At 43.5% G+C, this 12,324-nt stretch overlaps 1 protein-coding gene across 6 annotated transcripts in view; it reads right to left on the bottom strand.

Moving 5' to 3' along the window:
* LOC136437806 (protein-glutamine gamma-glutamyltransferase K-like) overlaps positions 1–12,324 on the bottom strand; it is a 33,925-nt gene that overhangs the window by 845 nt on the left and 20,756 nt on the right. For 4 of the 6 annotated variants that reach the window (XM_066432285.1, XM_066432288.1, XM_066432287.1 and 1 more), the window contains exons 2-15: positions 8,887–9,066; positions 7,002–7,114; positions 6,360–6,498; positions 5,797–5,915; positions 5,426–5,533; positions 4,560–4,734; positions 4,059–4,191; positions 3,610–3,713; positions 3,289–3,404; positions 2,802–2,928; positions 2,149–2,267; positions 1,490–1,655; positions 940–1,100; positions 300–436 (exon numbers count right to left, since the gene is read on the bottom strand). In XM_066432285.1, the coding sequence (XP_066288382.1) occupies positions 300–436; positions 940–1,100; positions 1,490–1,655; positions 2,149–2,267; positions 2,802–2,928; positions 3,289–3,404; positions 3,610–3,713; positions 4,059–4,191; positions 4,560–4,734; positions 5,426–5,533; positions 5,797–5,915; positions 6,360–6,498; positions 7,002–7,114; positions 8,887–9,066 (1,897 nt within the window). Of the gene's footprint in view, positions 1–299; positions 437–939; positions 1,101–1,489; positions 1,656–2,148; positions 2,268–2,801; positions 2,929–3,288; positions 3,405–3,609; positions 3,714–4,058; positions 4,192–4,559; positions 4,735–5,425; positions 5,534–5,796; positions 5,916–6,359; positions 6,499–7,001; positions 7,115–8,886; positions 9,067–10,046; positions 10,265–11,932; positions 12,078–12,324 lie in introns of those variants that run through there. The other 2 variants (XM_066432291.1, XM_066432290.1) reach the window with 2 other exon arrangements.

Genomic DNA, 12,324 nt, shown 5'->3' with positions numbered 1-12,324 from the left:
GACATCGGCCGACTAGACCTAAACATCAGGCATCAAATGAGTAATGTAGGAACTGAAGAAATAGTCCAGATTACATCATTGGTGGATAAGATCAGAATATCTCAAAAACTTAGTCATTTCCTTGACCAAATATTACAGCACGAAATAAGTATGTATCAATACCTAACAATCATGAGGTTGGGATGACTACGTTATCTGGAATCGATGACCATGACAGTGACTTTTTTATCAGGGTAACTCTTAAAATGTGTTTACTTTGCAGAAAAGCCCAAACATTGACAACATCTGATATAACGTACGTGTGAGAGATTTTCTTTGGTTTCTGCAGCCCAGGGCCTTCGATGTGGAATTCCACCATTGACAGAGTGACGTCCAACGGGTTGGTGAACTCAATCTCTGCTGTCACCTGATCTCCCAAGGTCATCTCAGCTGGAGCCTACACGGAAAAGCACAAAGAGTCATGCCGCGCCACCTAGGGTTGGGCTTGGCAGTTGGTTTGGGTAATGGTTTGGTTTATATTCAGAATAGGTCACGTGCCCACAATGCAGTCAAGCCTTCTAGCTATAAAAAAGAAATCACAATTTTCAAAATAATGTTGAGTCTGCAAAAACAACCAGTACTCTATTACGGAAAGTATATAGAGTAAAATCAAGGAGGATAAAAAGCAGACTCATTGGTAATATGAATTGCTTTCTGCAACATTGTGCTGAACACCTTAGGAACCAGCAGAACCGACTGGAGGTCTCTGGCCGAGAACAGAACATCCTGGAGGGAGATGTCTGAAGCCGCCATACATCTGCCCTGATGCCTGTGGTTGGTTGGTTGATTGATTGATTGATTGATTGATTGATTGACAGTCAGCAACATTAGCCACAACCTTTTGCCAGGTCCAACTAACAATGTTTCCCAGGTTATCTAGAATAGACCTGATCAACCTACCCTGACAGTGAGATCCGGGCTCATGAGGCGGAAGTCATCTTGTCCTGAGTAGACCTGGTTAGTGGTGTCCACGTGAGCCATGGCGTGGACCTTCACGATTGCTTGGTCCACCAGCATGTCCAGGTACTCCCTGGGCGTGTAGGTCATCTCCACGGAAGCCTCTGGAGGAGGGGAAACGCAGGTAGATATGATGAAATTTGAAAGACACTGAAAATTAGAGACTTACATAATTTGAAAATGTTATGATCGTGAAGAGAAATGAAAGAATATGCTTTTCTGTATATAATTGTGCATCTTTATATTCATCATCTATCTTACGGTTACAAGAAGGTGGGAGGACTGAGTCTCCAACACACTCAGGGACCAAGGGGTCCATAGGTCTGGAGGTCCCATGCCGAAAATTGAACATTCCGAAGAGAGATGTCTACAGTCGCCATACATCAGCAGTTGATGCCAGCGGATGATTTATTGATTGATTAAGTACGGTCACAGAGATATCCAACATATTGATTGGATCATTTAAACTGTAGGAGATTCTGAAACGACGAACCTCCATTTGGCGGAATGGTGACGTCCTTCTCCATCTCTCCAATGTCATGAGCAGGCACGCCGGTATAGTACATGGCCCTGGCGGTCAGGTGGGCAGTAACCCTGCGAGGTTCCGCACTGGTGTTCTTCATGGATAGGGTCACATGGATGTTTTCTCCTATGTAGATCTGTTGATGGAGTAAGTGTTAGCAAGCATAGCAAGGAAGGACTCGATGAGTAACCGGCGACAGACTTTCAAAGCTAATACTGTTAGGTTCACAAAGAGCCCCATTCACTATATGGTGACCTTGCTAGATAGCGTTCGAATGGTATACTATCAGATTTTAATTCCGAGGAATGCTGTAACTTTTATTTGTGATAATGTAACGTTTTTAAGTAGATGTACAATTTTGACGTCTTGTAAACGAGCCTATTAATTGAGCCTCATGGCGGCCAAGAAGCCTGCATTTGCTGTTGAATGATAATGAAAAAAACAGCCATTCATTCATTAACTCATTGAATGAATGCACAACTTTTACTTGTACAGTGTATCAGAAATGCAGATTCAATATATCATGTATCATCAAAAACAATGACAACAAACATATATTCCAAAGAATCAACAGATGATACTGATCCGGCAATGCCATACACAGGTTCTCTCTCGACAGGTGACCTTACCTCGTCGTCGGCGTGAACGTCAAATTCCACGTCCTCATTTTCGATGACGTCATCGTAAGTATTCGGCTTGAGTCCGTGCGAAACTGCGGTGCGGACAGCAACACGCTCCTGGTCAGAACCTGTACGTAATGAATGCAGCAGAGGTAAGCAATGTGTTGTCTGTCTATGATGTTTGACTCCAGATTATGTAGATTCCACGGAAACGTTCGAGGGCAATCAGAACAAGAAAACGACCAGACATCAGCAAACAGTCAGTGTAAGTGGGGCAATGTTACTGCAGTGGATGAAGACTCGTTATCTAGAGAAATGTTGATCGATGTAGATGTTGGATATGTAGACTGCGATAATCTCCATTAAAAAAAAAAGTGAATTCGTCTACACATGTTTTAAGAAGAGAGAAGAAACGTGTAAATCATAGATAAAGCATAGCATAGTTTTCGTAGTATTTTCTTTATATCTTAATGCAATTAGCCCTTGTTGATGAATATGCAATAAGCTTCATTGGCATTGTCATTATGATCTTTGGGGGCTTAAGGCCGGTCAGAAACCGTTACGACCCCCCCCCCGAAGACCTTGGAAATTAGGTTTAGACACAGGGGAACAGCTTAAGGACCGAACACATGAGTTGGGTTAGCATGGTAAGTGATGATGACCTTCGGGGTACTTGTAGTTCTCCGTCAGATCTTCCCTGGCGTGGGAGCCGACCGCCTTGGTGCTCATCTTGGCACCGATGGCGCCCTTGGCGGTCCTCAGCTTTCGCAGGTTCTTATGCCTGTCCACCTGGAGTGATGATGGAAGTTTATCAGTGAACACAGTAAGTTATGTTGTCCTGATAGAACTTTCCATGCCCATTAACAGGTCAGTAATGTATTGTCTTTTTATCATTATTTCAGGCACCTGTCATATTGACATACACAACGAACAATTAACTGTTGAGTGTAGCCTAGAATACATAAGACAACAGTCATCAAGCGAAGCACATGCACATGCTATAACGTAGTAATATGTCAAGTAGATGAATATTGACATGAGTGAACATGACAAAGCTATAACTAAATTCTTCTCTTGCAAATTTGTTTATGACATGTCCGTTATGGAGTAATTCATCGGATGATCCAAGTGTGAATGTTACTGTCGTACCAGCCAGTAGACCTTGTCCGCGTTCACTTCAGCGAAGACAAACTTGGTGTCGTAGGGCAGGTAGACATGTCCGTTTTTCACTGCAGAGATTGGACACGGTCCACAGCAGTACACACCTGAAACAAAATAACTATTTACCATATGCTTTCAACAAAGGAACAAACATCAACAAAGCACAGCTAGAAGAGAGCAAGAAAATGTTGGCATTACAGATGATACAATCTGTTCATAATTTGTCGTCTTCATGAGCCTTGGGCCAGGGAGCTCTTGTACTGATCGTCAAAGTATCAGCAAACATCTAGGAAAAGACCGTAGCCTCACCATCGCTAGTTTCCTGCGGGGTGGCGTCCACCGCCTGCCAGCCCCCGTACCCCTCGGGTAGGTCAGGCCGGGCCATCCACGCCTCGTTCCACACGTGGAAGTTCCTACGTTTGACCAACAGATATCTCAATATTACAACTTTGCGATCCACTACATTTGGCTCACCACATGTGCCATCATCATATAGCAAAGTATGAAGATGATGGACACCATTTTCTTTGAAGATAGCTAGTACTTGCCACCATCCTCTTTAAGCACTGTCATCTGAATCCAAATCCTCGCCTTTACCCTGCTCATCATTGTGCTCATCAACATTCTGGTTATCTTCACGGATATTCTATGCTTACCAGCAAGTCATTGCCACCATTATTCATCACATTCATCACTATCATCCTTGTTACAATCATCATCACTAGCTCGGTCAATTTTGTTCTTCAAAATGTTCCTACCAGACAGAGTCGCCCCCGTCGATATTTCTCAGGTTCTCGTCCATGTAGTTGTCTATGGTCATGCTGACGTCAGTGTCGTGCGCAGAATCATAGTTGGTGACGCTGCGGGCAGGGATCCCGAGACATCGGAGAACTGTGTAGTGAGGAGAGGAACAGTGTGATCTGCCTGTCGTTACAGAAACGACCGGGCAATGATTCAAATGAATCTACAGCAGTTTTACTGCTTGATTGTTGTTACGTGAAGCATGATGCTTTTTCAAGGAGCTACTAGTGCAATATAATGTTAGTCTCTTCCAGTCTTCAGAAATCGGCCAAATAGACAGATAACATACCAGAGGAGGTTTGCCACGCCAGGACTGTACTTATCGGCTGGCCAACTCATATGGTATGTTATCTGTCTATTTGGCCGATTTCTCCTCTGCCACATCTGGAATGAATGTATTATGACATAATCTGGTAAGCAGTGACTATCTTTCTACTTCTTAACCTCAATCTTCTTACCTGTTGTCATAACGCCGGAGAAGACCCAGCACTGTCCGTAGCACACGGGACGGTTCCGCTCGTAGTACTGATGCAGGATGGCTACGCTGCCGTTCCAGGCAGTGGGGGATCTCCCGCCGGCGTAGTTCCCGGACCAGTTTCCAGTCAACACGCCTCCATCATCGGCAGAGTTCACCTGAACAAAAAGTGTCGCTGGTTACTACATTTTGCGCTCACATGCATGCAACAATACCTCTGAATCATTGACAACAACCTTTTAACACACAGTAGAAGTATAGCAGTAAGCATCTTCCTTAAGAAAGTTATAGTCTAATCAATGATTTTGTTTGTTTGTTTGTTTGTTTGTTTGTTTGTTGGGTGGGTGGACCTTGGTCTACGAAACAAATTACGGAGGAAAGCTATTTTTGTGCAGGTCCGATGTACTGAGAAGCTTATAGCTTAAATTTAAAGTAGACTTCATCACCGTAATCACAGCATCCTCAAACCGCAGATGACCAGCATTTGAAAACAATTTTACACATGGGAAGAATCAACGGCTTCTTGATTGATGCAAATCACGGCTAATTCTTATATTGTAACTGTGACATACCTGGGTACAAATTCAATGTTAATGTCATGCATACAGCACCAATGGAGTGCTAAAAGCTGAATGGTTAGCTTAAGAAAAGGAAAGCTTGAGTTATTTGCTCTTGTTATACCCCGTCAGTGTGCAATATGAACTTGCAACCTTATTCAAGTAGATACAGTTACCGTATTCCCAACCTAATGAAATAAATCAAATGTAGGCGGAGGAAGTGATGTTTTGCACAAGACAATACAGTAGCAGAGATGCAGAAGACGTCTTATGAGAAGAATCATGGTCTTACCATCTTCGAGATGATCCTGCTGACTTTAACAGCGTCTCCTCGCGACTCGTCCTTGATCTTCGACCTGTCCAGAAGCCTCAAGCAGACGTCCAGAATCTTGGGCTCAAACTGGACATGGGGAAGAACGGAAGAGAATGTAACATACTATAGTTTGTAAACTATGTACATACAATGATGAAGGACAAGTACATGTGTGGTAATGTCACCAAGTCACGAAAAAATCAACTAAATTACTGCTTATAACGCGCTTACATCATTTTAAGCAAAATTCATAACTAATGGCTTCAACAGAAGCTGTCGGGAAAAACGACGTAAATGTGCCTGTTACGTTAGAAGGAAGGCGTGTGCAAAGGTGTCCGAGAGCGCTCTACCTGTCCAAAGTTCCATGGACGCTTCCCGATCTTTCTGCTGGTACCGTAGTACTGGTAGCCCTGTTCGTTCATAATGTACTCATCCAGCTTGGCCTCGTCATCTAGATACGTCATGTCCTCTGCAAAAGATAGACCAATGACTTATTGAACAATGATGTTTCAACATCAAAGAGGTAAGATTTGTAACACACATCACTGCGCCAATGTGATAGGAGTATCAGCTGTGAACAAAGACCACAAATTGCTGACAGGATTGGGAGAATTCATACGCCACAGCCATGAAGACAGTGACGATGCTGTTGTCATATATGTACCTATTTTATTCACTTTCAAAAGCAATACGTTCATCTCCACATTTCTTATATGTTTCGAGAAACTCTAGATAAGAAAAACTATCCGTTCTGACATTTCCATGGCACTAACAAGCAAGAGGAAGCAAATCTACATGGTAGATGTTAGCACTACCTTGTATTTGTAGAGTTAAAAACTCTCATTCTTTTGTGATATATATTCAGCACAATGGTGTCTTCATTAATTCATGTCGCAGTTATCACACTACTTACCCTTGACCCAGGGGTTAAAGAGAACCACCACGGTGTTGTCGTCCGTCTTCCTACTGCGGAACGTCTTGCCTTCTGACGTCGTCTCGATGACCACGTGATACTTGCCGATGATGGCGTCGGGAGGAGTAGTGATTTTCACCTGCGGGGAAAGGTGTCGTGTTGTTTTTGTTCAACTTCACTGGTGTCTTTCGCAGGGTTGTTCCGGATCAATGTTTTTCTTTTTCTTATATACCAAATATTTGCAGAGCTTAACTTAAGTCTTTATTTAAGTCTATACGTCTAATTATAATAATTAGTTTATCAAAGTCTATTCCTTTTAATTTTGGAATGCATACACATCATCAGACGAAGTTATAGAAAATCGCTTCTCAAAGAGATGACTCGCCAAAGGTACTTTTAATATCTTACTAATAAAACACGCAAGAAGATAGATACAGTAAAATTGCCCAAGAAGACGACGTAGGGACCCGATAAAATCTGGTCTGGGTGGACAGGTGGTCACTATAGACAGGATTTTAATGCTTATGTCAATTCTGTGGGAAAGTTATCTTGTACAGTGTGTTCACTTGTACAGGTTTGACTTAAGATAAATGAAAAATACAAAATGAGGGGCCTCTGCCTTAATTGTTGGCTAAAACATACCTTAGCAAATCCCCCCTCCGAACTCTCCAGTGCAGCGCTGAACTTGCCGTCCTCCAGGGACTTTCCTACCGGCATACGCTGCAGGGTGCCCTTGTTCGGCAGAGGGTTGTCCCCTAATGGGAATAGATACAGAAGGCGTTATGGTTGTCTCAGATGGAAGACGATGAATGTATTGCCGATTTTGTAGTGAATGTGGGTAAATTGTTAGGAAGATTCCATGATATGTGTCATATCTTGTCCACATTGATGAATGGATATATGACAATGTGAATTTGATCGTATATCATCAAAACATGAGAAACAAGAGTCCCGCGACCTCATATCTCCATGAACAATTCTATTGATGCAAATGACTTACACCTGCCTACTGCCTACGTGCTCAGGCCAGAACCTGGCCCCTTGCTTTCCAGGAGGATCCTCCATTTACATAATATATGCTTAATCATAAACACCTTTATCTTACCTACACATGTTGCAATATTGACAGTCCTATAATTTTTCAATTTGATGAATTTCTGTGTTTTTGCATTTATTATGCAAATTAGGAATTTATTTGCAAAATTGGTATCTGTTGATGGGTCACTTTCCATAAACAACATATGTTACATGTATTTGAGTCTTATAATGGAAAACACTGCAAATATAGATTTTCCTCATTAGCTATGCAAATTAAGTCCCAATTAGCATAATTTGTGCTTCATTGTGTATATCTCTGTCTAAGCTACCTGCATACTAAATATCATGGAAATCTGTTGTTCCTTTGTTCAGTTATTCTCCTACGAAGATTTTCACAATAACGCCCCTGCAGTTCCAGAGCAAGCTGCTAGGGGGTCCAAACCTACACCACTTCTCTATTACATCAAAAGCTATCTGCCACCAAAAAATCAAGACCATAGCACGTCCAGGTCAAAAGATGCAAAAATTGAAGTTCTGCTGCAGTACCAAGGTCACATACCAGGGGGCCCAAAATCGACATTGAATTTCGGCTTCACAACACCGGCCCACATACCAAGTATCATCGTAATCCATCCAGAGGTTCTTGAGTTATGCTGACTACAATAGTCCGGAAACACAAACACAAACACACACACACACAAACACGCCAAAAACAATATCTCCATTTTTCATGGAGATAATAAAAAGACATGAAAAGTTAATCTTCAAGCAGATCTATTGGTGGTAAGGCAGTATCCAAAGAGCCAACAAGTATCCAATAGGCCTACTGGTTGGCCCGTTAGATACTGCCTTGGCACCAATCTGCTTGGAGAGTAATGAAAAGTATTTAACCGTACGTGTCAGGTAAAAGGGACTAGTGTGACATTTTGAAAAGCTATGGAAAGAGGACCCGAACACAAAGCACACAATTTTGTCACGGACTCGAAGTTGTTTTTCCGCTTCCCCTAACTGGAAACATAGTCCTCATTTCTGTCGGTTATCAACACATAGAATAATGTATCAAGGGACAGTAACGGATAGGATACGCCAAAAAACAGTTACTCAAGCAACTGGATATGATTTTGGAATGTGTAGCGTAAAGTTACCTTAAACATCTTATCAATTCAAGGACGCGCTAGAAAATAGATACCGCCAAAGCTGCACAATACGACCACTCAGTGGCCCTACTAAATCTGGTCTATGTGAACAGGTAATCTCTGCAGACAAGATCCAGTTGCTTGAGTTTTAGGCGCATCTCATGACTTGGATGTCTAACCTTCATCGACGGACGAATAGGATATACTGAAAAGCTATTAAAGAAGGCCGAATAATTTTGTCACAAAGTCTTGAAGTTTTAGAAAAAAAGAACTGTGAGTCTGCACAATTAACTCTGTCTGCGAGATTGCCAAGTTGATTTGTCAATAAAATGTAAAGTTAAAAAAAGACTCACCAAAGTGAAGTTCCACTTGCAGCGTGTCGTCCCCCTCGTCGTAGGTTTTCTCGAAACGCAGTTCCACGGTGAAGGGCTGTCCTCTGCGGACCACGTTATGCTCCTCAAACTCATTTGTATGGTGCGCACGCCCGTTCTCGTCGGTCAGAAAGTCGATGTTTGTCAGCTTGAGAGGTCCGTCTGCAGAAACGAAAACAATCCTTTAGATAGTATTTCCAAGACACTCAAGTCTTCGAATTCGTATGACGAAAGGCTATGTGGGCGAGTAGGTACAATTGAGGGAGGCGGTTCTAGATCTATTTGGGTTTCTGTAGCATCTCTGTAATATTTCCCCATGACTGTAAAAAAGAGGATTCCATTGTGTGTGGGTTAGGGATGAGGGTAGAAGGCATGAAATCGAATGTTTTTGTAACTAGGCATGATCATTCAGAAGCTAAGTCTCCTATGCAAACGATGTTGTTTCTAACATATCATGCCTTGGCAATGTAAGAACAGAACACTGAAGCCGACTATCTCACCATTCGTACCTAACAAAAGCTTACGAATTGTCAAAATATCTCATGTTCCTTGCTTTAGCCAAGGAGGTTAAAAGTAAGTTCAATCTATTTCTTGACCTCCTTGGTTTAGCGAAGTCAACGCCCCAATTCTGCCTGCAGTAATAACCCGCACATGCTTAAACATACAATAGAGCATCGAGTTGCGTTCCCCTAGGGGCAGACCTTAATTGGGCGACAGCACCATACAAAAGAAAAACGAGTCTGTATAGATAATTCAGGGTCGTTTGACATGACCGCGCAGATCAAAACAGAAGGTAGTGTTATGGCGACCAAGGCGAGTCGGATCATCAACACAACAGCACAAACGCCGTTACAAGACAGGACTACTTCTGTAAAAGGTTACCTTATGAAGACTATGTTAGCTAGCAGTCTAGGAAACATTGCACATGGATTCTGTTCAGGCATATAGCACGGTTACCAGGCGGGCCATCTAGCAATGTTTACGTGGTGTTTCATGTCATGTCCACCAGTAGCTTTCATGTTAAGACCTTCCCTACCGCGGAAACGTGGTCTATACAACCACAGGTAATTTTTACACGCATTTCTTTATGTCTCGAAAAAGACGCTGTACATACGGTACAAAGTCAAAGAGGACTTGCACACCTTGGACGTAGTAATCGTCAGTAATTAAATGCCAGTCGATGAAGTAATAGCGCCCAGCGTCTGTGGTAGCGTACTCCACTACGGAGTCCGACCCCGCGCCAGCCGCGTTCCCCCGAGACCCTGCCGTCGAACTTCCCGTGCCCATATTGCCTAGTAGTTTGGTCGCACCCTTGCGTGAAGGTCTTACTACAAGTACGTCTAATGTCGAAAACAATTCCGAGAAGAAACACGAAGCCACAAAACGTTGTGGAGCACCACTACCCTTCACATGGTCTTTGGCCTGTCACTAAGGACACGCCTCTGCACTACTGTGTTCAGTTCCATGTCAGCATGACAACAAAGACGGCGTAATTTGGCAATCGATCATTATTAATGTCGTCATGGCGACGATAGCAACAAACACGAAAGGTTGGCCTCACTCAAGTGTGCGCATCGCAAGGGCGAGTTGCCAAATATGGTGTCTCTTTTTATGAAATAATGCTGTAGAGTTTATGGTTGGATTATATTATGTGTACGGAGAGAAATGTTTTGAAACCACATGGGAATAAAGAGGCAATGATATTATACATGTATCCCCTGTGTTTGTATATGTTATACATATTTTTTCGGGCTCCGTCTCCTGTATTATATTAATCTATATATTCATTATTCTCCTTATATTCGATTCTATTTTATTCTACTCTGCTCTGCTCTGCTCTGCTCTGCTCTGCTCTGCTCTGCTCTGCTCTGCTCTGCTCTGCTCTGCTCTACTCTACTCTACTCTACTCTACTCTACTCTACTCTACTCTACTCTGCTCTGCTCTGCTCTACCTAAAGACCCTGTCACACATTCAGGACCTCCCCCCCCCCCCCGACCTTGCGCCCGACTACTCCCCGACAAAGGTTGGCGGTCGGCTTGGAGCAGACCGTCCAGTTTTAGGCCACGCCTATCTTTGCAACGATCATTTCACGACCATTTCACAACCAGACAAATTTTTCCATCCATGACATTACTGCTCCGAATGCTTTCGACCCTGGTCGGAAGGCAATGGTTGGCTATGTCTACCTGGGGCTTAACATGCACATTATCTGTAGTGTTAGTAACATGAGACAACAAAAATACAGACTCACTCCATGGCAACAAAGTCAACGGCACGTCTAACGTAAATATCATTTCGTCGTATGGTTTGGGGTCATTTGCGACCGTGACGTTCCGCCGGAGTGTCGTATTTCTTTTCTCGGCAAATTCAAGACTATCGTCAACATCTTGTCGCGCTGATTGCACGCATGTCCATGACTCTCAAGACCATACCACTTAGCAGACTCATGGGGGTGGAGGCATGTTCTAAAGTCCCTCTCTGTAGCTCATGTGGATGTCACTAGAGAAAACGGAGCCAAAACCTACACCTCTTGCTCTCTGCCCCATGAGAAGTATCAACCACTTAAAAATAACGGCCATACTGCCGCCATAGCATGTCCAGAACACGAGATATGGAAACCGTATAAGTTCAGCTGAAGTCAAGGAAAGCCACCGGGGGGCCCAAAATCTAATAATTTCTTGGACAGGACGAAACCTAACCACGTTATTATGCTGTTCAACCACATACGTTACACACAGACGCTACCTAAACATAACATTCTCCGCGAAGATCCGGACTGAAATAGTAAAATTTACAGAAACAAATTCTAAGGACGAACTCGATGTCCCCGCCCCTCGGCAGTGGCCAAAATATTGCTTCGTGCACACACAGCACATCCTAGCGCACATTTGAAAATTGCAATCTTGCTTCAGGCATAACGTGCTCATATCACACCACTGCTGCATTGTATACAATTTTGTACCAAATGTTTGCAAAAGTACGGAACAAAACAACTTGTCAAGACTCAAGACCAAGTCTCCGACTTACTGTCGTCGCTATCCGGAACCAGGACGGGAGTCTTCCCCGGAAAACGTCCTCCCGTCACCGTGTTGAACCCTCCCCCTCCCACCACCTCCACCGCCGGCCCGAACCCGCAAAGCTGCCTCAGGTCGTCCATTCTACTCCGCCCCTACACATCCAGGCGGCCGGGGAAAGGGAGGGCGACTGCCCTCTTACGTCCCAAATAAATGTCTAGTTGTCCGGTGAAGGTAGACAACTTTTTATGAGGCAAAAGGTAGCTGGGATACGACGCAGAATTGTACGACGTTGTATCACCAGTGTCCGCCTGATAAAATGGCGGGAATGCGGTGAAGCATGCGTGGCCTACCCGACCACTTTCTTCACGCGTCCAGAAACCTTGAAAATTCATCTGTATTGGT

This window comes from Branchiostoma lanceolatum, chromosome 7, assembly GCF_035083965.1.
Source record: "Branchiostoma lanceolatum isolate klBraLanc5 chromosome 7, klBraLanc5.hap2, whole genome shotgun sequence".
NCBI lineage: Eukaryota > Metazoa > Chordata > Leptocardii > Amphioxiformes > Branchiostomatidae > Branchiostoma > Branchiostoma lanceolatum.
Note: the sequence above shows the minus strand (reverse complement) of the source record. Positions and strands in the feature narration are given on the sequence as shown.